Source organism: Megalobrama amblycephala, linkage group LG17 (assembly GCF_018812025.1).
Source record: "Megalobrama amblycephala isolate DHTTF-2021 linkage group LG17, ASM1881202v1, whole genome shotgun sequence".
In the NCBI taxonomy this organism is placed as follows: domain Eukaryota; kingdom Metazoa; phylum Chordata; class Actinopteri; order Cypriniformes; family Xenocyprididae; genus Megalobrama; species Megalobrama amblycephala.
In genome coordinates, this window is record NC_063060.1 from 47,789,587 (window position 1) to 47,811,244 (window position 21,658).

General features: G+C 36.7%; 2 protein-coding genes across 2 annotated transcripts in view; one reads left to right on the forward strand and one right to left on the reverse strand.

The window, feature by feature from the left end:
- Positions 1 to 419: 419 nt before the first annotated feature.
- Positions 420 to 7,909, forward strand: LOC125250812 (gastrula zinc finger protein XlCGF8.2DB-like). The gene is made up of 2 exons (XM_048163591.1): positions 420 to 551; positions 6,717 to 7,909. Exons 1-2 carry the CDS (start codon positions 467 to 469, stop codon positions 7,703 to 7,705), a joined length of 1,074 nt encoding a protein of 357 aa, XP_048019548.1. The 5' UTR covers positions 420 to 466; the 3' UTR covers positions 7,706 to 7,909.
- A 2,461-nt stretch (positions 7,910 to 10,370) lies between these two features.
- Positions 10,371 to 21,658, reverse strand: part of LOC125251976 (protein NLRC5-like) — a 206,758-nt gene continuing 195,470 nt past the window's right edge. The window contains exons 31-35 of the mRNA XM_048165030.1: positions 17,848 to 18,021; positions 15,906 to 16,079; positions 12,321 to 12,494; positions 10,922 to 11,083; positions 10,371 to 10,527 (exon numbers count right to left, since the gene is read on the reverse strand). Coding sequence (XP_048020987.1) covers positions 10,371 to 10,527; positions 10,922 to 11,083; positions 12,321 to 12,494; positions 15,906 to 16,079; positions 17,848 to 18,021 — 841 coding nt within the window. The remainder of the gene's footprint in view (positions 10,528 to 10,921; positions 11,084 to 12,320; positions 12,495 to 15,905; positions 16,080 to 17,847; positions 18,022 to 21,658) is intronic.

Consider the following 21,658-nt stretch of genomic DNA (forward strand, 5'->3'; position numbering starts at 1 on the left):
ACATATCTGTGGTGACAGTACATTATATTATATATATATATTATTAAACATTATATTACAGTTATACAGTGATAGTATTTTTATAGGATATTGATGTATAACATATGAATCATTATCAGCTACAAAAAAAATAAGTTTAGAATTGTTTTATATAATCAGTTGTATTTATTAAAAAAAAAATACAATATACTGAATATGCAAGTTCATGTTATAATAGAAACACTGAAAGTCTTAATAAAGTCTCATCAGTGATTTATTTCTAACACAGCTGAGGTGTTTCAGTGTTATTTCACACAAGCAGCTGTGAGTTTATGGTTCATATCCTGTCACGTCACACACATTTTTAATATTCATGAGTGACATGACCATCGTATGATGAATTCAGCCATAAATACTAATAATGACTTTCTGCTCCAACAGTTTCCAGGTGTAGAAAGTGAACAGTGTGAGTGACACTATTGTAAAGATGGAGTTTATTAAAGAGGAGAGTGAAGACACGAGTGATGCAGAAACATGCAGAATGAATGATGAAGAAACTGAGGAACAGAGAGGTCTGTGATCATTCTTGACTCTTCATTAATGACTGTTTGGTGACAATCACAGGAGCTGTTAAATGATCTTTCTTTTAATTAGTAATAATCACATCAGTTTCACTCTCTATAGCGAGTGTTTGCATGTAAAAACCCTCAGACGAACACAGTGTTTTTTAGCATCTCTTGTCACTCTTTGAGAATTACTTTATCTTTGCACCATGTTGCAATATGATGCATAAACTAACAGCATATCTTAACTTAAACTAAAGCAGATGATCATGATAAGTGATGCACCAATCATGTTTTTCATTGCCAATTCAGATTTGTTTTTTCTAAGCAAACTGTCCGATTCCAATACAATTGCTTTCATATTTTCTTTAAGCAAATTTATTTGCTGTTTATTTGCTCTATAACAGGCCAAACTATATACCTGTAGCCATTTGAAATTAGAGTCAACCTCTGCATTTTAATCATGATTTAAACAAAGATGCTGCACACATGTAGCATGAGCAGTTGTTTTTAATTTAAATTATTTAATTTAAATTGATTTAAATTATTTAATTTAAATTTAAATTAATTTAATTTTTTGATTTAAATTAGATTGTATAATTTCAAGATTTAAACATTACATGTGTGGAATTATGCTGCATAAAACATACCTGCAGAAAACAAAAACGGCAGACGGACTGAATGAAAATGCAGGTTCACTCTCTGACAGTAGGTGGCGCTTATGGAGCAGACTACCGCTGAACACAAAGCAGTTATAAACAGTACTTTATAAAAAGATGTCATTGAAATTTCTGATGTTGTCGATGTTTACAGACTTACTAATATTTTCACACAAATGACATTTTGGGAAATAATTGCAATTCAGTTTGTGCGCAGAGATTGGCCAAAATAAAACTAAAAATCATCCAGTTCCGATCAGTGCATCTCTATTCATGATTTAAATGAGATCAGAAATTACATATCATGGTGCAAAGATGTTGAGATGATCCTCACAGAGTCACATGACATGATACACGTCTGCTTACAGAGATTCCCTGCTAACACAAAAATACCAAAATAAATGATCTGTATCTATATAAATTGAGATCGGTTCGTGAGAGCTGCCAAATTTAGTAACTACTGATTGAGTCATAGAATATGATTATCATCCGATACCGATCTGTGGATGATCGATCAGAGCATCTCTAGTAAACATTATTGACCGAACTGATTCAATTGGTGCAGTACAATAATAATTAGGGGTTCAAGCACGAAGTTTGTAGTAAACCGTTTGTTGTAGACTCAAGTGTCTTATATCATTGGAATCCTTGGCTCAAGATGAACAAAATGCATATCTCCGATTTCAATTCTGCCATTAAATCTTTTCCGCCATTTTGAATTTTCTGAAAAATCTACTTTTTCCAACTCCTCATAGGCCGTTTGTCCGATTCACTCGAAACTTGATATACATCATCTAGAGACCTTCCTGGCAAAATGTTATTAAAAGAATTTCGACCGGTGATTCACTCTCGTGACGGGATGCCAAAACGTTCTAAGCAGGCAGGGCCACTTTCACTTAAATGGTTATAACTCTTGAACAAAATGAGATACTTTCACCAAACTTGTCAAACTTGAATGTATGAGTTCATTCTGTGGTCATACAAAAAAAATAGCAGAGTATTACCACTTTGTGGTGCTATAATACGAAAAAAACATAAATACTGTAGGGCTGTTTCGAATGCCATTTTTTGAGCTTCGAGGCTTAGGTGGCAATCAATATCGAATATCGAAGCTTCGGTGGGTGGGGCTAAATATATAATAATAGTGTCGGTTTGCATTTGTATCATCTTTCACGACTTCACGTTTCACTCTTCGGCATCGTAAATGTGTTGCGGCAGACCCAGTGGAGTGCAGTGTTGCATTTGGTGCAATATGATCAGGTGGCACACATTCTTTAAATATTAATAAACATTTAATAATCTTTTAAATAGAACAGTTTCCGGTACGCATTACACGGGCAGGTTTATGCTCCGAAAACGGACAGTGCACAAGTGATACAAAACACAAAGTCTGTTGAGAGCAAGAACTTTAATAAGGTATTAATAATGAACATTTCTTTAAAACAAATGAATCCCAAAACAGAAATTAAATTAGTAACACACAGTGATTTCAACGAACTGTAATAAATAAAGAACACGGTAGCATGCTTATAAACAGTTGAATAAGAATAAATGAATTGTTTTTAAAATGACACAAAATGTAATATCTATTACAATTAGTTTTATTCTATATAAGGGATTTATTTTGTCTTATTCTGACTTTTTGTTAATTTAAATCTTTAAAATGCGCGATGCTTTTATTGAAAGCATGTTGCGGTGTTTTTTTATTTATTATTATTAGCCTGCAGTTCGTTGAACTACATTCATTTATTATTCGTAAATGTAATAATTACTGACACCGTAACGGGTTGGCTATTTAAATTTAAAGTAATTGTAATAAATTTTATTCACTCCCTTATATAGAATAAACTGTAATAGGTTAAATAGAACAAGGCAATGTTAGCCTAGCTAGACAGCTCACATTTCAATGACAAAAATATTTAGGCTCTTTCAAACACTTAGCCTATATAAATCGCAACCCAGTGGTTGGAAACTATTGTGAAACTACCTATACTCGTTTCATGTTGTGTGCGAGGAAGATGAGTTTGTCCACATTTTCTGGTAAAAGGGAACTTCGGGTCTTGTTGACGATGTTGCCAGCTTTTGAGAAAATCCGCTCTGATGGAGTTGAAGTGGCCGGAACGCAAAGAAGGTGTTTGGCTGCAAATGCCAGTTTAGGGTAGCGGTCACTGTTTTGCTTCCACCATGCCAGTGGGCCCAACTGTAATTTAGAAGCATCTCTCAAATACTGCTCCATCTCTGTCTTTGCGCTGTCTCCGCGTTCTTCTTCCTCTTCGTCATCAGCCTGCATCAGCATTGAAATCTCCTGCTGTTTTTTTTTGGCGGGTGGTGGTGGCGCATCCGTCTCCTCTTCTCCGTGGCTTGCTGACAGCTCTTCTCCCTTGCGAACGATCTGTTGCTGATGCAGATGTTCAGCTAGTCTGACAACCTAAACAAATAGCATTTTCTTAGTCTAATCTATGCGTAGCGCACACAATAATCTTAGTGGCATAATCACAATACATTTTAATTATTTACTATTATATAGTAGTAATAAAAATATAAGTCTAACCTCAATGTATACCAGGTCCTCCTCCTCATCCTCAAGGAATTTAAGGTGCTTAAATCTCACGTCTAGTGCTGAAGAAAGGAGATAGATGCTGGTGGGTTCCAAATTTAACAGTTCCCATCTGCTGTCGATCTCCTTGACAAGGGTATTCTTCATTTCTCTGATGGCAGGGCTGTCATCCTCTTCTGGTGACAGGTGGCGTTTCTTCAGGTTAAAGAGCATTGGCACTGTTGCTGACAACGACAAGTTTGCCTCCTGTGATAGTAGTTCTGTGAGTGTGAGCAGGGGCCCAAGTAATTCTGATGTCTCTTGTGCCAGTTTCCACTGGTCTCCTGTCAAGTCAAGGGTGCGATTTCCTTTCTTAGTGATGCTGGGATCTGACAAAACAGCTGTCACTGGCCATCGCTGCTCCACCAGTCGGTTAAGCATTTCATACGTAGAGTTCCAACGAGTAGCAACATCTTGAATGAGTTTGTGTTGTACAACGTTCTGCTGCGTTTGTTTCTCTTTCAAAGCAGCTGTAGCCTTGGCACTTTTTTGAAGTGCCCTACGAGATTCCTGGCAGCTGAAACTGTGCGACGGATTCGGTCCAGTTTCAGAGCTTCATTTATGCATAGTTGCAGCGTGTGTCCTGAGCAGCAGACCCCTTGAACGGTTCCCCATTTCTCCGGTTCTTTATTCAGCGTCTCGGTGCACAGCTTCATATTGCTGGCATTGTCGTGAACAACGGCTATCCGCTTGTAATTTGGAATTGCGAATGCATCTGCCGCGTCTCCAAGCTGTTGTGCAATGTTGACTCCTGTATGGCTTGACTCAAATGCTTTGGTTTCCAAAACGAAGGCAGAGAGTTCCCACTCCTGAGGCCGTAGCTTTTTCAACGAGAGCATAAATTTGGCCTCGCAGATCGCTGTATTTAAGAGACAGGGTGTTTGAAATACTGGAACGGTTTGGGACAGTGTAGTCTGGCTCCATTATCTTCATTAATTTTCTGAAGCCTTCGCCTTCAACTACATTAACGGGCCTCATATCCATAGCGACAAACTCCACTATGGCATCTGTTATCTCTCTCTTTCTTTTCTCTGTTAACGGTTTTCGGAATTGCAGGATCTGCTGTGAAGTTTTGGGTTTTGTTGAGCATGTTGATGGCTGCGATACCTGTGGATGTACCTATAAACAAATTATTATTAGCCTGTGCTGCTGTATGTTTTTAAATAGTGTCGTATTTGCAATTAGCCTATTTATCATAGCAAATTAAGCGCATAAAATTTTTTTTTGCCGCGTGCTACTTACAGAACTCAGGTGATTTTTCAAACTTGTGGTGCTGTTGTGGTAGGCCAGTTTCAAATCGCATATTTGACACACTGCCTTTGTCTTGTCATCCTCACTTAATTTAAAGTGCTCCCAAACAGCTGAGGTCTTGGGCATTTTGTACCTATTCAGTATGAGATGAAATAAATCACTACGTTCGCCAACTGGCGGTTCAAGCATGAGTGAGAATGAGTCCGCGACGGAAGTCACGTGTAAAAAAAAAAAAAAAGAATATTCGAATCTCAAAACTGAAAATCGAATGCCACCCCACCGAACGAATATTCGAATATTCGATTATTCTAGTACAGCCCTAAAATACTGTTATAACTACGCAACTGTTAGTCTAATTGACTTGTACATTGGCATGCACTGTCTTTGTCCGAGTTGCTTTGATGATGTATGATGACATTCGTGTATCTCGAAAAACATGGCTGCCATCGGCCTATAAACTTTGAGCACCTCTTAGACCAGGTTAACGGAGGCCGATCGGGACAAAACTCAGTGGGCCTGTCTGACTCGTGGCCCTAGAGGTCTGTGCGAAGTTTGAAAGACCACTGGGTGGCACAATCGTGTTTTAGACCCTATATATCATGCAATGTATCACACATTGACACAATATTGATATGATATGTTGAATCTCCTCATTCTGAACAACTTTGCCTCAAAAACCAGTGCTGTCAATCAAATTGTTCGTTAAACATTTGCGATTATTATTAAAAATCTACTTACCATTTGTGCAATCTGTTCAAAACTTGACATGCATCATCTAGAAACACTCATGGCAAAAAGTTATTTAAAGAATTGCGATTGGTGATTCAGGTTCACAACAGAACGCCAAAACGTTTGAAGTAACATTTGCCTTTTACTAAAATGGTTATATCTCTTGATTGCAAAGAGATATTTTCACCAAACATGGTACACGTGTGTACAAGCTCAGTCTGAGGTCACAGTAAAAAAATAATAATTGTAGCGTTTGGCCACTTTGAGGCACTGTAATAGTACAAAAACATGAAAATGGCTAATAACTACGCAGTCGTTAATCCAGTTGACTAGAAAATTGGCATGCAGTGTCTTGGCCGAAGGTGCCATGAATGTCTCTGAGGACCTTCGCGTCTCTCAAAAAACATGGCTGAACAAAACTTGGTGGACCTATTTGACCCTTGACTCTAGCGGTCTGTGTGAAGAATGAAAGAAATCAGCCACCAGGTGGCACTACGTATCACACATAAACTATCATAGCATATGTTGAATCTCCTCATTCTCTATAAGTTTGCCTTAAGGTCCTAGGTATTTCACTCAACCTCAAAACCACTGTAGTACAATTCTCTAGATTTTTTAGGTCAATAATTATCAAAAACTGTTCAACTTTATTATTTGGAAAGCCATAACAGGATCATTCAGAAATGTATCTCCATCCAAAAGCATATAAATCTTAAATGCTTTCATGTTGGCTTAGACCCTAACACCATAAATGCCATAATGGTCTTAAAAGCTTGAACCCCGATAAATGCTGCTTGCAGCTTTAATATGACTATTGTAATTTTAACTTGTGCCAGGATCAGTTCATGTGTTCATTTGGAGCCCTGATGCTTGACCTCTTCCTTTCTGCCATGAAACTGTGGGTCACTTTTGTTTCTTATTTGTCTGAATTGATTCTAGACATGATGGAAGTGAAAGTGGAGTGTGAAGAACTGAATGTAGTGGAGGAGGATCATCAGTATCAGAGACCTCAGAAGGTCATAACGGGAGAAAAGCCGTCACAGTCCGAAAGCGATTTCTCCCAGAAAAGAACGGGAGCCAAAAAACCACCATTCATCTGCCCTCAGTGTGGGAAGTGTTTCACACTCAAAGTGAACCTTAAAAGCCACATCAAAATTCACACCGGAGAGCGTGATTTCACCTGTCTGCAGTGCGGCAGCAGCTTCTTCAAAAACGCCGATCTGAAGAGACACCTGCAAACACACACCGGAGAGAAGCCGTTCAGCTGCCCTCACTGCGGGAAGAGCTTCACACGCAAAGAGAGCCTGGAGAATCACATCCGGATCCACACCGGAGAGAAGCCTTTCACCTGCCTGCTGTGCGCCAAGAGCTTCATACGCAAAGGACACTTTAAGAACCACATGCGCATTCACTCCGGAGAGCGTCCGTTCACGTGTCACGAGTGTGGGAAGAGCTTCACGCAGGCCACCATCCTCAAAAACCACCAGCATTCGCACTCGGGAGAGAGACCGTTCAGTTGCGGCCAGTGCGGGAAAAGCTTCATTTCAGCGAAGCACCTGAAGATCCACCAGAAAATTCACCAGAAGCTTTTCTTGTGCTCTTTCTGTGGAAAGATGTTCTCGCAGCTGGGCTACCTGAAAGAGCACCAGAAAATACACAGCGGCGAGAAAGCTCACATGTGCTCGGTGTGCGGGAACAGCTTCTCTAGAGCCAAATATCTGAAAGAGCATCAGAACGTCCATACGGGAGAGAAACCCTACAAGTGCTCACATTGTGACAAGAGCTTCAGTCAGTCAGGGAACCTAAAAATACACGAGAGAGTTCACACCGGAGAGAAGCCGCACCGCTGCCCGCCATGTGGAAGGAGTTTCGTCACATCCAGTGCTCTGCTGTCTCATCGAAGGAAATGTTGCCAAAAGTTGTCGTAGTGAGCAAGAGTCAATAGTGTGAAATTCAGATGAACTGAAGTGTCATTGTGCAAGATCATTTGCTTCTACATCTTTGTGCACAGCTACATTAAACATGTTAACTGTGTGTACTGGCATTAGTTTCCATCCACATATTTATATGCGAACTTTGGAATATTGCAATAAAAAGTGTTGTATGGAAATGCCCAGATGTACATAAATTCTAAAAATGTGCATAAAAACATATGAACTCAACTGAGGCGGATAATTGTTTTATCCGATAAGAAGACTATGATGGAAGCTACGATGGAAACGCATTTACCGAATAAATCCCTGGATGTGTAACAGAAGCTCACAATCCTTTGCCTCAACAGAGGCTGTGATTGGATAACTGGACAAACCAGCGGACCAATCGCATCTCAGCATCTCAAATGTTGGTTTGGTGGCTCTGAAATGCTTGAGCCAAAGTCTGTCATCAGAATGATTTGGTTTAATTCCCTCCAGAAGTGTCTCACGTGAGCATCCGAATGCAAGAGAACATGACAGCGTTTATTGTGTTTCATCTGCCGCTCTGAGACGCAACTCATTTATGATGCAGGAAAAAAGAGCCAATTGCAGCAACTTACATTTTTATTACTGATATTTTGCACCAACTTCCCAGGAAGTGACAATTTTGTTCTCTTGAACACATGGAATGGATTTTTTTTTCCCCGTTGTTTTATGCCATATAATAAATTTGCACAAATAGTTAATGTTTAACATGAGTCTATTATTTCTCAATGCATAGCCTTAACAAATCAAGTATAAATGATAGCTTGTGAGAGGAGGTGAATGGAAAAGACCTGCAGTGAGAATATGAGGAGATCAGAACAGAAGCCTAACCAGTCAACAGCTGAAGTGTTGATGAAAATATGAAATAAGGATTTTTGCAAGTTAATTTATGGCTGAATAGAGTACATTAATATTATTTTCAAGAACACTATGGTGTAGTATTGTATGTTATGAATTGAAATGTCCATAAATGAGAGCAAAATATTGTACAGAGCTACTCATCTAATGAGCACAGAGGACAGATGTACTTGAGTTCAGCAGATGTTCAGTATTGTTCCAACAATGTATCTCAGTTCTGTGGTAATAAACCTTTTTTCCCCACAACACTCCATCAGATCTTTAATTTCACCAGCAGATACACACACTACTGAGAAAAGATGAAACTGCTTTAAGTATTATAAATATCAGATATTTTAATAGGGCATCTTGCTTTATTTTCACTTACCTTATTGTTAAATACATACAGATTCATGTCATATTTGTGTAGCATTTGGTTAAAGATTTGATGACGTTCAAATTCAAATATGCAAAAAAAGGACAAACAATTTTGCTGGTTTCTAGTACTTTCTTTGAAAACTTCAGACTTTCTAGAAATCTTCATTGTTCTCACCTTGAGTTGCCATTTAAACCCTAAGGACTAGAAACAAAGTTTTCAAAGAAAATACTAGACACCATCCAAAGTGTTTGTCCTTTTTTGCATATTTGAATTGAATGTCATCAAATCTTTAACCAAATGCTACAAAAACATGACATGAATCTGTATGTATTTATCAATAAGGTAAGTGAAAATAAAGCAAGATGCCCTCTTAAAATATCTTTATAATACTGTTATTTTTGGGTTTATTGTGAATATGGCCACTGACCTGACTTGCCTTAAAGGGATAGTTCACCCAAAAATTAAAATTATCCCATGATTTACTCGCTCTCAAGCCATTCTAGGCATACATGAAGTTCAGATGAACACATTCAGAGATATATTTAAAAATATCCTGGCTCTTCCAAGTTTTATAATGGTAGTGAATGGACCAAAAATAAGACTATGATCTCTACAATCAACTGAGCTCACAATGCTTTAGAGAAACGCAGCCCAGCATGATTTCTTCTCCAACAATTCTAAAGATCGCTCATATGATTTTATGTTTAACATCTACAACTTTACCTTTAAGAAGGAGAATCTCTCTGCATCTGCACATGTAGCTTCAATAACAAAAAGCAATAACAAAAGCAATTGTTCTTAACTTTGAAAGACACACAAATGCTGTTAACTGGTAAAAATGTTTAGTTGGTCTGATTAGAAGAGACTCCATCCACAGAACAAAGACAATATACTGTATATCTGCGCATTAACAACAGACACAGAGATAACTTAATATAAAATAAAACAGAATAACAAAAATAAACAAATACATTCTGTGTATAAAATGTAAGAGATCATGTAAATGTTTGAAGTAACATGTAGACTTTATATATTTTGATACATTTATGTGCTATACTTGACAATCATGTTTATGATTGGCAATATTTTAATCATTATGGATGAGTTCAATCCAAACATTATTATATTTGTAGGTCTGATAGAGCTTTAGGCTGAAGAGCCTGAAGATTTCTGCTGACAGACTCATCTGAGCTTCTTCCTCCTGTTCACCTTTAAATAAAACTAAACCATCATTTGGCTGAATACTAAAGCAATATTAATCATTTAATATCACATGTTTCTAACACACATGCTGCTTTATTTCATTGTAAAGTCTGAGTCTCTTCCGTCTGTATAAAACACATTTACACATTAATCACACATTTATTTCTCCTCATAGACACAGTAGTGAGACTCTTCTGTGGATCACCTGGTGATTTTCTATGATATAGAGCATTCATCAGAGGTGTTTGAAGATTTAACTCGTTTAGAGACTTTTGAAGATTTAACTTGTATAGAGACTTCTTGCAACTGAACTCTATCAGGGATGTTTGGTGATTTAATTTTAGAGACTTCTGGCGATTGATCTTTATCTACTCTGTAAGGAGGAACAGAGAAAACAATCAGTGTTCAATGAAACAAAGTGAAAATTAGTTACTATATTTCAATTACTGGAGCTGAAGCTGAATGCGCTGATTTTAACAGAAGTGCAGCGTTTTCCTACAATCTGAACAAGTCTATTTTCAAACTGAAATGATTCACTACTGACACAGTTAATAAAGCAGGTGTTGTTGAGTAAAGCTGTGACAGTGTGCTTTTTTCTCTTTCCTTCTTTGTGTTGAACATTTTAATAACTTCACATTTTGTTCTTTCACAAACCCTTTTTTGCAATAAAGATTAATGATAATTTCCTTTCATGAAAATTTTAAATGTTTGTTCACATATCAGAGGTAAATGAAGATCTCTTTAATATCACAGTGATGTTTCCTCACCTCAGTTTACAGTTTGAGTATCGTAGCACGTCACTGAGCCGCTGCTTTGAGTCTCTGATCATATTGTGTCTCAGATCAAGATCTTTTAAAAACCGCAGTGCTTTTGAGTTAGTCAAAGACTGAGTTAAAGAAGAAACATCTGTAATGCCACAGTTATATAGACTAGAAAGACACAAACAGAGGAAGAGAGATTATCTTACAAATCATTAAGGTGAAAATTTTGCACAAATATAATGTGAACTCAGACTTGTGAGAGTGTTTTAAACTGTTAAAGTGATTTTAATTATTTTGAGTCTTGTATGTGAAGAATGTTACTGACCTCAATCTCTTCAGTTTACAGTGTGAATCCTTCAGTACATCACTGAGGTGCTTCACTCCTGAGTTTCCTAGTTCATTCCCCCACAGGTCCAGCTCTCTCAGGTATGACGGGTTTGATTTCAGAGCTGAAGTCAGGATGACGCACTGTTCCTCTGTAATACTGCATCTAAACAGACTGAAGACAGAAATAACAATAGTTCACATCTATGATGATCATCTTCTTGAGGAGCTTCAGCAGTATTTAGGCCCGTCGACACGAAGCCAGATCTTTCCCTATGCAATCTTTTTTTCCCTCATCTCAAGAAATATCTGCATACACATAAACCGCTGAAACCGGCTCAAAACGATGTAGTATACATGCCAGACCAGTATGTGGCGCTGTATTTCTGACACAGAGATACACTTAAAACAGTGAATAAGACTTGGAACATGTGCATAAACCTTGCGTGCTGAATACAAACTTTAGTAAAGCTTAGAAATAACGCTTTATTTTGGCTCAGTAGGTGCTGGAGCACAAACACAGGCATCTAGAGTCTGCTATTGTTGTTGTTGTTGCTGCTGTTTCGTGCTATTAGCAGTGTCTCACTAGGGTCGACACGTGGGGTGATGACATCAACTTTTCACAAAATATATGGATTGGCTGTACACACGAAAACGCAAGGGGTGGCGTTTTCAGATTTATCCACTCTGGGACCCGGTTTAAAAAAAATATTGGATTCACGTTCTGAAAACACAGGATTCGTCTGAAGGAAACGCCTAACTGATACAAAATTTTTGAGACGTGTGGACGGGGCCTTATAGTCTAATAGTCTGTTTGAAACCCAGTTACACTAGTTCTGTGTGCTGGAAGATACCGTTTCTTCTCTTTCATTTTTAAATATTTATTTGATGTCTCTATTCTTTATTCTCTGTTCAAAAGGAAGATTTCTGCATATCTATTTAACTAGATTTACCAAAAAATGTGACCAATAAGAAAACCCAGAAAGTGCACTGCTATAAAGAATGAAACGTAAGCTCTGCTGTCTTAAAATAAATAAACTTCAATCACACTGTAACCGCTGTAGAGTATAATGATACTAACTGTAGTTTCTCCAGCATGAATTGTGGGTTCATCAATAGATCACTGAGGTTTCTCACTCCAGAGTCTCCTAGTTCATTCCTGCTCAGGTCCAGCTCTCTCAGGTGTGACGGGTTTGATTTCAGAGCTGAAGTCAGGATGACACACTGTTCCTCTGTAATACTGCATTCACTCAGACTGAAGACAAAGAGAATTGACTCAAATCCATGTTCAGTTCATGTGTGAGTTAAAAGAATCATGAATAAATGTCATACAGTCACTAATAAACCTGTAAAAACATGGAAACTTAATAATATAAACAAACAAACCAAGACAGGAGCATTTGAGGATACTAGTTACAATTCAAGTCTGGATCCATCCTCACTCCCAAAAATAACTGAATTTATCACTGTGAATTAATATAAAATTGTGTTTTATCTCTCCTACATGTTAGATTTGTGATTAAAGACAGTGTTATTGTATTTTCCATCGTTGTGAGCTTCATTACAACCAGCCATTCATGACAACTTGTTACACTGTTTTTTAGTCTGTTCTCACTTCTGTCTTGTTTCACAGCAAAGATTTGTCAGATTCCAGCATATGAAACAATTTTACAACCACAAAGTTTAAAATGCTTCAAAGTTTAATGCTCTTTTTACTGATACACATACAAACCATACACATAGTTCACTTTCAAATGAAAACTAGATAAAAAAGTTAGGGTACTCTAGGTGGTTGCTAGGGTGTTGATATGTGGTTGCTATGGTACCATGAGTGGTTGCAAGGGTTTTATGTGGTTGCTAAGATGTTGCTATGTGGTTGTTAAGGTACTTGGGGTAGTTGCTAAGGTGTTGCTATTAGGGATGCCCCGATCAGGTTTTTTTGCCCTCGAGTCCGAGTCCGAGTCAATTGATTTTGAGTATCTACCGATACCGAGTCCCGATCCGATACTTCTATAATACATAAAAAAAGAATAAAGAAGAGCGAAAAAACAGATCCAGGATGTTCCTTATTTTTTATTTAATTCACCTTATTTTAACATTCAACAACTCTGTTAACAAACAGAGCACTTCTGTGAGGTAGCTTGAACAATCAAGTTATAAATAACATAAATTCTTCACCTCACTTCACTTTAGTGCAACAGTAAATATAAAAAAAGTCTAATATAAAAACAAATATATTTGGTTTGATTTGGGTATGCTGCAGTCTGTGTAATAACTAAAATAATGTTTATATATATATATATATATATATATATATATATATATATATATATATATATATAGCTAGTTTACTTTAGATTTTTATAATACACCATACTTTAACCCAAACTGAATAAATAAAAACAAGTTTAATGGGTAAATCTCCAATACTAATTCTTGATTCTTAATTTTTTTGTGTGTCATACTCAAATTCTTGTTAAAACACATTAGACATGCTTATTCTGTGCATTTTTAACACTTTTATTTGTGTGAAATTATATTTAGTTTGTCCATCAAAAGTGTGCTTTTACTTTAATTGAGCGTCAGCAGCGCAGCGTGTGTCTCAATCAGCTCCCTAGTTCAGTAGTCAGGGCACTGATCAGGGTATCAGCCACATTCACTTTCATGATATACTGATTCACGACCTAGGGAGCTGATTGAGACACAGGGATAGACTCGGTGCCGAGACGATCGCGGCACTGCTGCTTACGCGACGCTCCTGCCTGACGCTCGAGCTGCTCCTGCTGCCTGTGTGAATGCATCCGTTGGTTAACATGCACGCTGAAAAAAATATGCGCTGCTCACGCGCCGCTTACGCTTGCAGTGTGAAACAGGCCTAACTCTGTGCCACCGCATAACTATAGATATCCGAGTCCTGATCGGGAGGTAACGTCCGATTCCGATCGAGTCTGAAACCATGTGATCGGGCCCGATTTCCGATCACGTGATCAGATCTGGACATCCCTAGTTGCTATACTGTTGCTAAAGTATTCTGAGTGGCTGCTAAGGTGTCACTGTACACTAGCAAATACTGTTACCGGATAAATCAATGCTATGTGGCTGCTAATGTATTCTGAGTGGTTGCTAGGGTGTTGCTATGATATTATGGGTGGTTGCTAGGGTGTTGCTATGCAGTTGCTAGGGTATTCTGGGTGGCTGCTAGGATGTTGCCATGTGGTTGTTAAGGTACTCACAATGGCCGCTAGGGTGTTGCCATGTCATTGCTAGGGTGTTGCTATGTGGTTGTTAGGGTATTCTGGGGGTTTGCTATGGTGATTCTGGGTAGTTGCTATGCGTTTGCTAGTGTTTGCAGCAATATATAGAACAATGGGCAACATACTGCATCTACAATATATTTCAAAACTTGAATAATATTTGTCCCAAGTTTTGTGCTTCATGACTTTTGTGCGTCATTCAGTATAACAAATATATATATTAAAAAAAAAACAGTTTAAAGCATATCACATGATGGTAATCATGTGACAGTGTGACACATTACAAAGGGGACCCATTGTAGACCCTCTATCTATGGGATAAGGTGAGTAAATCTCTCTGAAATATTTGATGATTTCACTTTTTTCAGCCTCTAGTAACCTTTGTAACAAAAGCACATGTCCTTCAATACAACACAGAAAAGATACTTTTGATGTTATTATTTTATAAAAAGCTATATTAAATATGAAAATTGAGGATGATCTTTATAGGTAAAGGCCATTACTTTATATAGGTGGCCAAGGCACTGCCTGTTAAATATGTTCATGTATGAAATCTGTCCTTCAGTATCACGCTTTTGTCCTTCAGCACAACAAAATTTACATGTTACACCACAATGCCACCCATTATGCTGAATGACAGTGGTTTTGTTATCCCACATTTTCTGTAGTTTACAAAACTTAAATCATGCAATTCATATTTAATTGCTGTATGAAAACTAAATATCATATTAAACTATTTTATGCCATTTTAATATATTTCAAGGCACATTATCTTTGTCTAATTATCTAATTGTCTAGTTAAGGTATAACTGATGGATTAAGTTAATGAAATATTACATACACATACAATTAGGGATTAAAATTGATTATGAATTATATTAGCTAATAGCTGCTTCATATTTGTGGCACTTTGAAAAATTGAGACGGTATAAGTTTGGGAGAGTTAGTTTTAAACTTTTAAACTTTGATTAATTGTTATAACCTACTATTAATAATCATATATATATATATATATATATATATATATATATATATATATATATATAAATTCCACATTCAAAAATGTATTGTCCCCGGAGTACATATTTATGATGGACGGATGTGGATGGAGGCACTTTCTTCAGCTCATACTCATTGATCCCGTTCACTGCCATTATAAAGCTCGGATGTGTCAGGATATTTATTAATATAACTCAGATTGTGCACATCAGAAAGAAGAAAGTCATATACACCTAGGATGGCTTAAGGGTGAGTAAAGCTTGGGCTAATTTTCATTTGAAAGTGAACTAATCCTTTAACTAAAACCATTTCTGAATCTTTCTTAAGATGGAGATGCAGCACTACAAATTATGTGACTTGTGCCCGGTTGTCTTAAAATAAAATACATGTAAATACAGTATAATGACACTAACTGTAGTTTGTCCAGCTTGAATTGTGGGTTCATCAGTAGATCACTGAGGTTTTTCACTCCAGAGTCTCCTAGTTTATTCCAGCTCAGGTTCAGCTCTCTCAGGTGTGACGGGTTTGATTTCAGAGCTGAAGTCAGGATGACACACTGTTTCTCTGTAATACTGCATCCACTCAGACTGAAGACAGAAAGAGAAAAGACAATGATTCAGATCTCTGATGATCAACTAACATGTTTAGCATCATCCAGCAGACTTTTGCTGACAAATAAACAGGGATATCCAGGTGCAGGTAACATGGAGAAAGACGGCACATTGTTCATTTAAATATACTTAATTAAATAATAATAATTAAATAAATAAATAGTTCTGTGAAGTATTTATGTTCAGTGTTTCATAATTTTTTAATTGGGCAATGCTGTTGTTGAACATGCAAGAAACAAAGTTCTTTAAACTGGACGTGAAAGTGAAAGTGATTAAGGTGGACTGGACAGAGAGGAGTGGAAGTGCTTGTGTAACACAAGAGGGAAAAAAACACATTGTTTCACCCAAAGTGAAACCTTCTCAAAGCACTTCACTCAAACAAGGCTTTGAACTTCACCTGTGGCGTCATTTCACTAAAACAATACAAGCCAAGATACAGAGCTCTGGCGGGAAGATCCTGATGTTCACAACTCAAGCTTCGAAGCCTCGGTATCAGGAGTAACATCACTAGAATAAAGCTGCACTTGTGTTCAGTCAACTTGCCTTCAGTGGATCTTATTACAGACAGATACTGATCAAAGATTTTTAAAATGCACTTGTTTAAAACTTACAGTATATGCTGCAGCAAAATTAGACATTTTACATTTTGTGAAATACAAACATTAAATTGAAAGCAGTTATGAACAGATCTGATGTCACAAAAAACTTTGTTTCACACCAGCAATCAGTAAACATGATCACATTCAGCAGTCATGTTCAAAAAGATCAATCAATATATACACACTTATATTTAATTTACACAGAAATAACCTGTAAAAGTTAGGAAAGACTTCTCTGTGTTTATAGTGCAGCTAATTCAATCTATCACTTATTTGAAGAGTTTTCTAAGGTCTGGAAGAAAATCATTGTTCTCCCTCTACAGTAACTGAAATAATTATTGACCCATGATCAAACTGTCTTAGTAAAAAAAAAATTAAAGCTTGATGTCACGTTTTAATTGTGTTTTCAATTTCCTGTTTAATTCTATTACTTTACACTGTTGTGGCTGAGAAAAAAAAACTGCTCTGACTCAAATATGTGAGGAAATATTATCAGCTTCAGTAACATTACAATGAAAAGTAATGTAATATTTTAAATAAATGAACAATACTCACGTCAGTGTGTTGAGTTGACAGTGTTTATCCTGCAGTAAAGCAGCGATCTGATTCACTCGTGTATCTCCTAGTTCACGTTCATTCAGATTCAGCTCTCTCAGGTGTAACGGGTTTTTACCCACAACTCTCTTCACATACTGACAGGCTTCATCTGCAGCACTCAAAAACCTGCAGAAGAGTCAATTCAGTTCTCAACTAAATGTCTGTTGCATTACAAACATGAATGATAAGATAAAAACTTTATTATTGTTCTAAAGACAAGCTCTAGTTAGTTATTTAGATGTCACATTTTTCTTTGAACATTTAAATACACAAATAAATACTTAAAAATTAAGCATAATACAGTTATTTAAAAGAAATTGTCAAGGTATACCATACTCCAGAATAGTCTATTTGACCCCTAGCTTGTACCACAACTAAACTTTGTTGACGGTCATCATCATCATGTCAGAACCCGCAACATCTGATCTGATCTTGATTATTTTGATGCAAAAAACTGTCCAGCTTATTGTATGACTAAAATTGTATATTTGTTATGAATAATTAACCTGCATATAACTCATTTTGTTAATTATTTCATCCTGTCTCACCTCAGTGTCTTCAGTTGACAGTTTGGATCCTGTAGTAAATCACTGAGCTCCTTCACTCCTGATTGTCCAGGATCATTTCCTGTGAGATCCAGCTCTATCAGGTGTGAAGGGTTTGATCTCAGAGCTGAAGCCAGAGCTTTATAACCTTCTTCTGTTACACTGCAGTTAGAGAGTCTAGAACAGGAATGAAAACATTCAGCTGATTAATCAGTTAAACCTGAACAAAAGAAATCTTTAAAGTGAATTTTATTTTGTTCTTTGTACAAAACTGACAACTGAATATGGAGACAAACAAAAGACACAGAACTTTAATAAGTTAGACATCAACATGACTTTCAATGTTTCAATTATCTAAAACTGTACACCCGTGGGAGTATTTGATCTGAATGATTCACAACAAGCAACATGAAAATGGTTGAAAAATAAGAAAATTAAAGTTTGGGAATGACCTAATTAAAGCCCAGACTTCAACTCAGACTCATTGTGAGATATTGAGCATAAAGTGTTTTAGTTTAAACTGTTGAATTGATTTTAATCATTTTGATTATTGTATGTGAAGCATGTTACTGACCTCAATCTCTCCAGTTTACAGTGTGAATCCTTCAGTACGTCACATAAGTGCTTCACTCCTGAGTTTCCTATTTTATTCCAGCTCAGGTTCAGATCTCTCAGGTGTGACGGGTTTGATTTCAGAGCTGAAGTCAGGATGGCACACTGTTCCTCTGTAATACTGCATTTAATCAGACTGAAGATGAAAAGAGAAAGGACAATGATTCAGATCTATGATGATCAACTAACATGTTTATCTTCATCCAGCAGACTTTTTGCTGACAAATGAATAGGGATATCCAGACCCAGGTAACATGGAGAAAGATGACACATTGATCATTTAAATATACTACCGACATTGTAACAATACAAAGGCTGAAATCGTCTATCTATTTATGTTAGTTTACACATTCATTTCATATCATCTTTAAGGTTGTTTCATGTCAATGTCACCCTTGGTTTGATCACTGGAACAAATGTGTTTATGTCGGTTGTTTTCAGACACACTGTCAACTCACTAACACTTTACAATAATCTTTCATTTGTTAACATTAACTACATTAGTTAACATGAACCAATGATGGACAATACTAGTACAGCATTTAATAAACTTAATGCAAGTTTCAACATTTACTAATACAGTTTTAAATACAAATGTTTTCTGTTAACATTAGTTAATCCACTGTGAACAAACATGAACAATAAATAATTGTATAAACGAGCATTAACAGATTAAGGAATAAAGTATTTCCTGAAGCAGAAAACAAACAAGTTTTGGAAAAGGTTCATTTGCTTTAGTGCTGCACCGTGAGGCAGTGTCATGTCTGTTCTGAGTTTAGTTTAGTTTATGTTTTCATGTCTTTAATTCTCTCAGTCTTGCTCCTCATAAGATCTTGTCATGTGCTCCCCCTGTTCATGTGTCATGTTCTGATTGGTTCCTTGTTTCATGTGTCATGTTTTCGTTGGTTCATTGTGTTCAGGTGTTTCTTGTTTGATCATTAGTGTCTGTGTGTGTGTATATAGCCCTCATGTTTTCATTGTCTTTTGTCTGTCTTTGTTCCCTGTAACTGCTGTTGGTGAGGTTTATGTTCATGTTTCTTAGTCAAGTTAAAATAACTTTGTTATTTTAATTTTGTTCATGTTTATTTGAATAAAGTAGTGGTGGAGCGATGAAGCTTCATGAAGCTTTGAAGCTTTTCAGCCAGATGTGTTGAAAAGCAGTTCATTTCTAGAGGCTTCTAATGCACACAGAGACACATGCTGATCAATGGAAATATGGTGCAGGAAAAAACTTGGAGTGTGACAGCACCATAATTTTGTAACTGGGCAATGCTTTTGTTTAACATACGAGAAAAAACAAAGTTCTTTACACCGAATAAAAAAGTGAAAGTGATTAAGTTGAACTAGACAGAGAGAAGTGGAAGCGCTTGTGTAACACGAGAGGGGGAAAAACCCATTCTGCCAAAGTGAACCCATTACGTCCAGTAGATGTTTTTGTAATACGTTTGATTTTGGGGAGAGTTTTTATATTTATTGAGCATATTTGATAACTCCAATTTTTAAACAAGGTGAGAAGTACGACCCAAATAATTACAGAGGCATCATAGTGAGCAGTAACCTCGGAAAACTATTCTGTTCCATTATTAATGACAGATTAGTTCAGTTTATTCAAGAACACAAAATTTTAAAGAACTGTCAAATTGGATTTATGCCCAATCAGAGAACATCAAATCACATTTACACACTTCACATACTGATACAAAAATATGTTCATCAAAAAAAAACAAGGAAAAATATTCGGCTGCTTCATTGATTTTAAAAAAGCCTTTTATTCTTTATGGCATGATGGGCTTTTTTGGGGTTGTAATTGGTGATCAGGTTGGTCATGAAAATATAAATTCAGCTTTGTGAATGAACAAAGCCGTTGTGTTTTTTTTTTTTGAAGACTGAACAACTTGTTAATCAAGTAATCGAAAACGGGCTTTGGGTGAAAGGAATGTTTCTGCCGGCTACTCCATTGTATGCACTGGCTACAAAAGTAACTATTTCAAATGTTCCTCCGTTTATTAAAAGTGAAGTGATTGTTAAAGAATTGTCTCGTTTCAGGAAAGTAGTCAGTCCAGTTAAGATGGTACCTTTAGGATGCAAAAATCCAGCGCTAAAACATGTACTGTCATTCAGAAGACAGGTTCACATGTTTTTAAATTCTCAGGATAAAATTCTAGACGTGTCTTTTAGAGTGAATGACGGAGATAGTTCCTTTGTGTTATATGCAAGCACTGAAAGCTTACTGTGCTTTGAGTGTGGTGATATTGGCCACAAAAGATTCTCGTGTCCGCATAAAAATAGATCAGAGGAGCCTCGGATAAGTGAAGGACAGGAGGTGGAAAATGAAGCTACAATGGAGAGTCAGGGTGAGTAGAATCGGGATCCAGAGAAAGTTTCAGAAGGCCAAAGTGTGGATACTGGTGAAGATAACGAGGTGAGTGCAACTTCAAGTGAATCTGCTGTTTTTTTGCAAGAAGAGCAGCCTTGTTGTAGTAATAAAATTGGCTTAAAAGCAGTGACTGCTGCTAAAGATGTGGTTTCTGATGAGGTTTTGTCAGTGAGTCAGAGTGTAAAGGTGGTGACTGTTGAATATGTGGTTCCTGATGAGGCCTTACCAGTGAGTCAGGATGTAAAGGTGGTGACTGCTGTTGAAGATATGGGTTTTGATGAGGCCTTAGCAATGAGTCAGGATGATGGAGTAAAGGATGATGATTGTTGTTCTGATATATCTGATTGTCCAAAAGTAGGTGATAATTTATACACTGTGGAACAGATTAATGGGTTTTTGGATGAAACAAAAGGTAGAAAGGTAAATGTTGCTGATTATTTTCCGGATACTGATAAATTTGTTGCTTCAGTTGTGCAGGCACGAAAAACATATAACTTTTCTGTGTTATCACAGCAAAAAAACACTTTCGGTTGAAAAAAAAAAAAACATATAGCTACGATAAGACAAAGGAAAAGAGTAGGAAAGGAAATGAGGGGCGAGTTTTTTAAATAATTATAATGGTTGTTTGTCTGCCTCTTTGTTTTTCCTATCTTCTCTGTTTTTCTTTCTTTTTCTGTCTCATGGAGCCATTGCGAGTAGCATCTTTAAATGTAAATGGCCTTAGAGATAGGAGAAAACAAACCTTGCTTTTAGAATGTTTAAAATTAAAAAATATTAGAGTACTTTTTCTTCAAGAGACCCATAGTGATAAAAGTAATGAAGTAA

What these genes read in the sequence shown, in the direction of transcription:
- LOC125250812 (XM_048163591.1), top strand. Translation starts at nt 467, where the DNA reads ATGGAGTTTATTAAAGAGGAGAGTGAAGACACGAGTGATGCAGAAACA. An exon ending in AGAAACTGAGGAACAGAGAG is followed by an intron (nt 552 to 6,716) that starts GTCTGTGATCAT and finishes AATTGATTCTAG; the next exon opens with ACATGATGGAAGTGAAAGTG.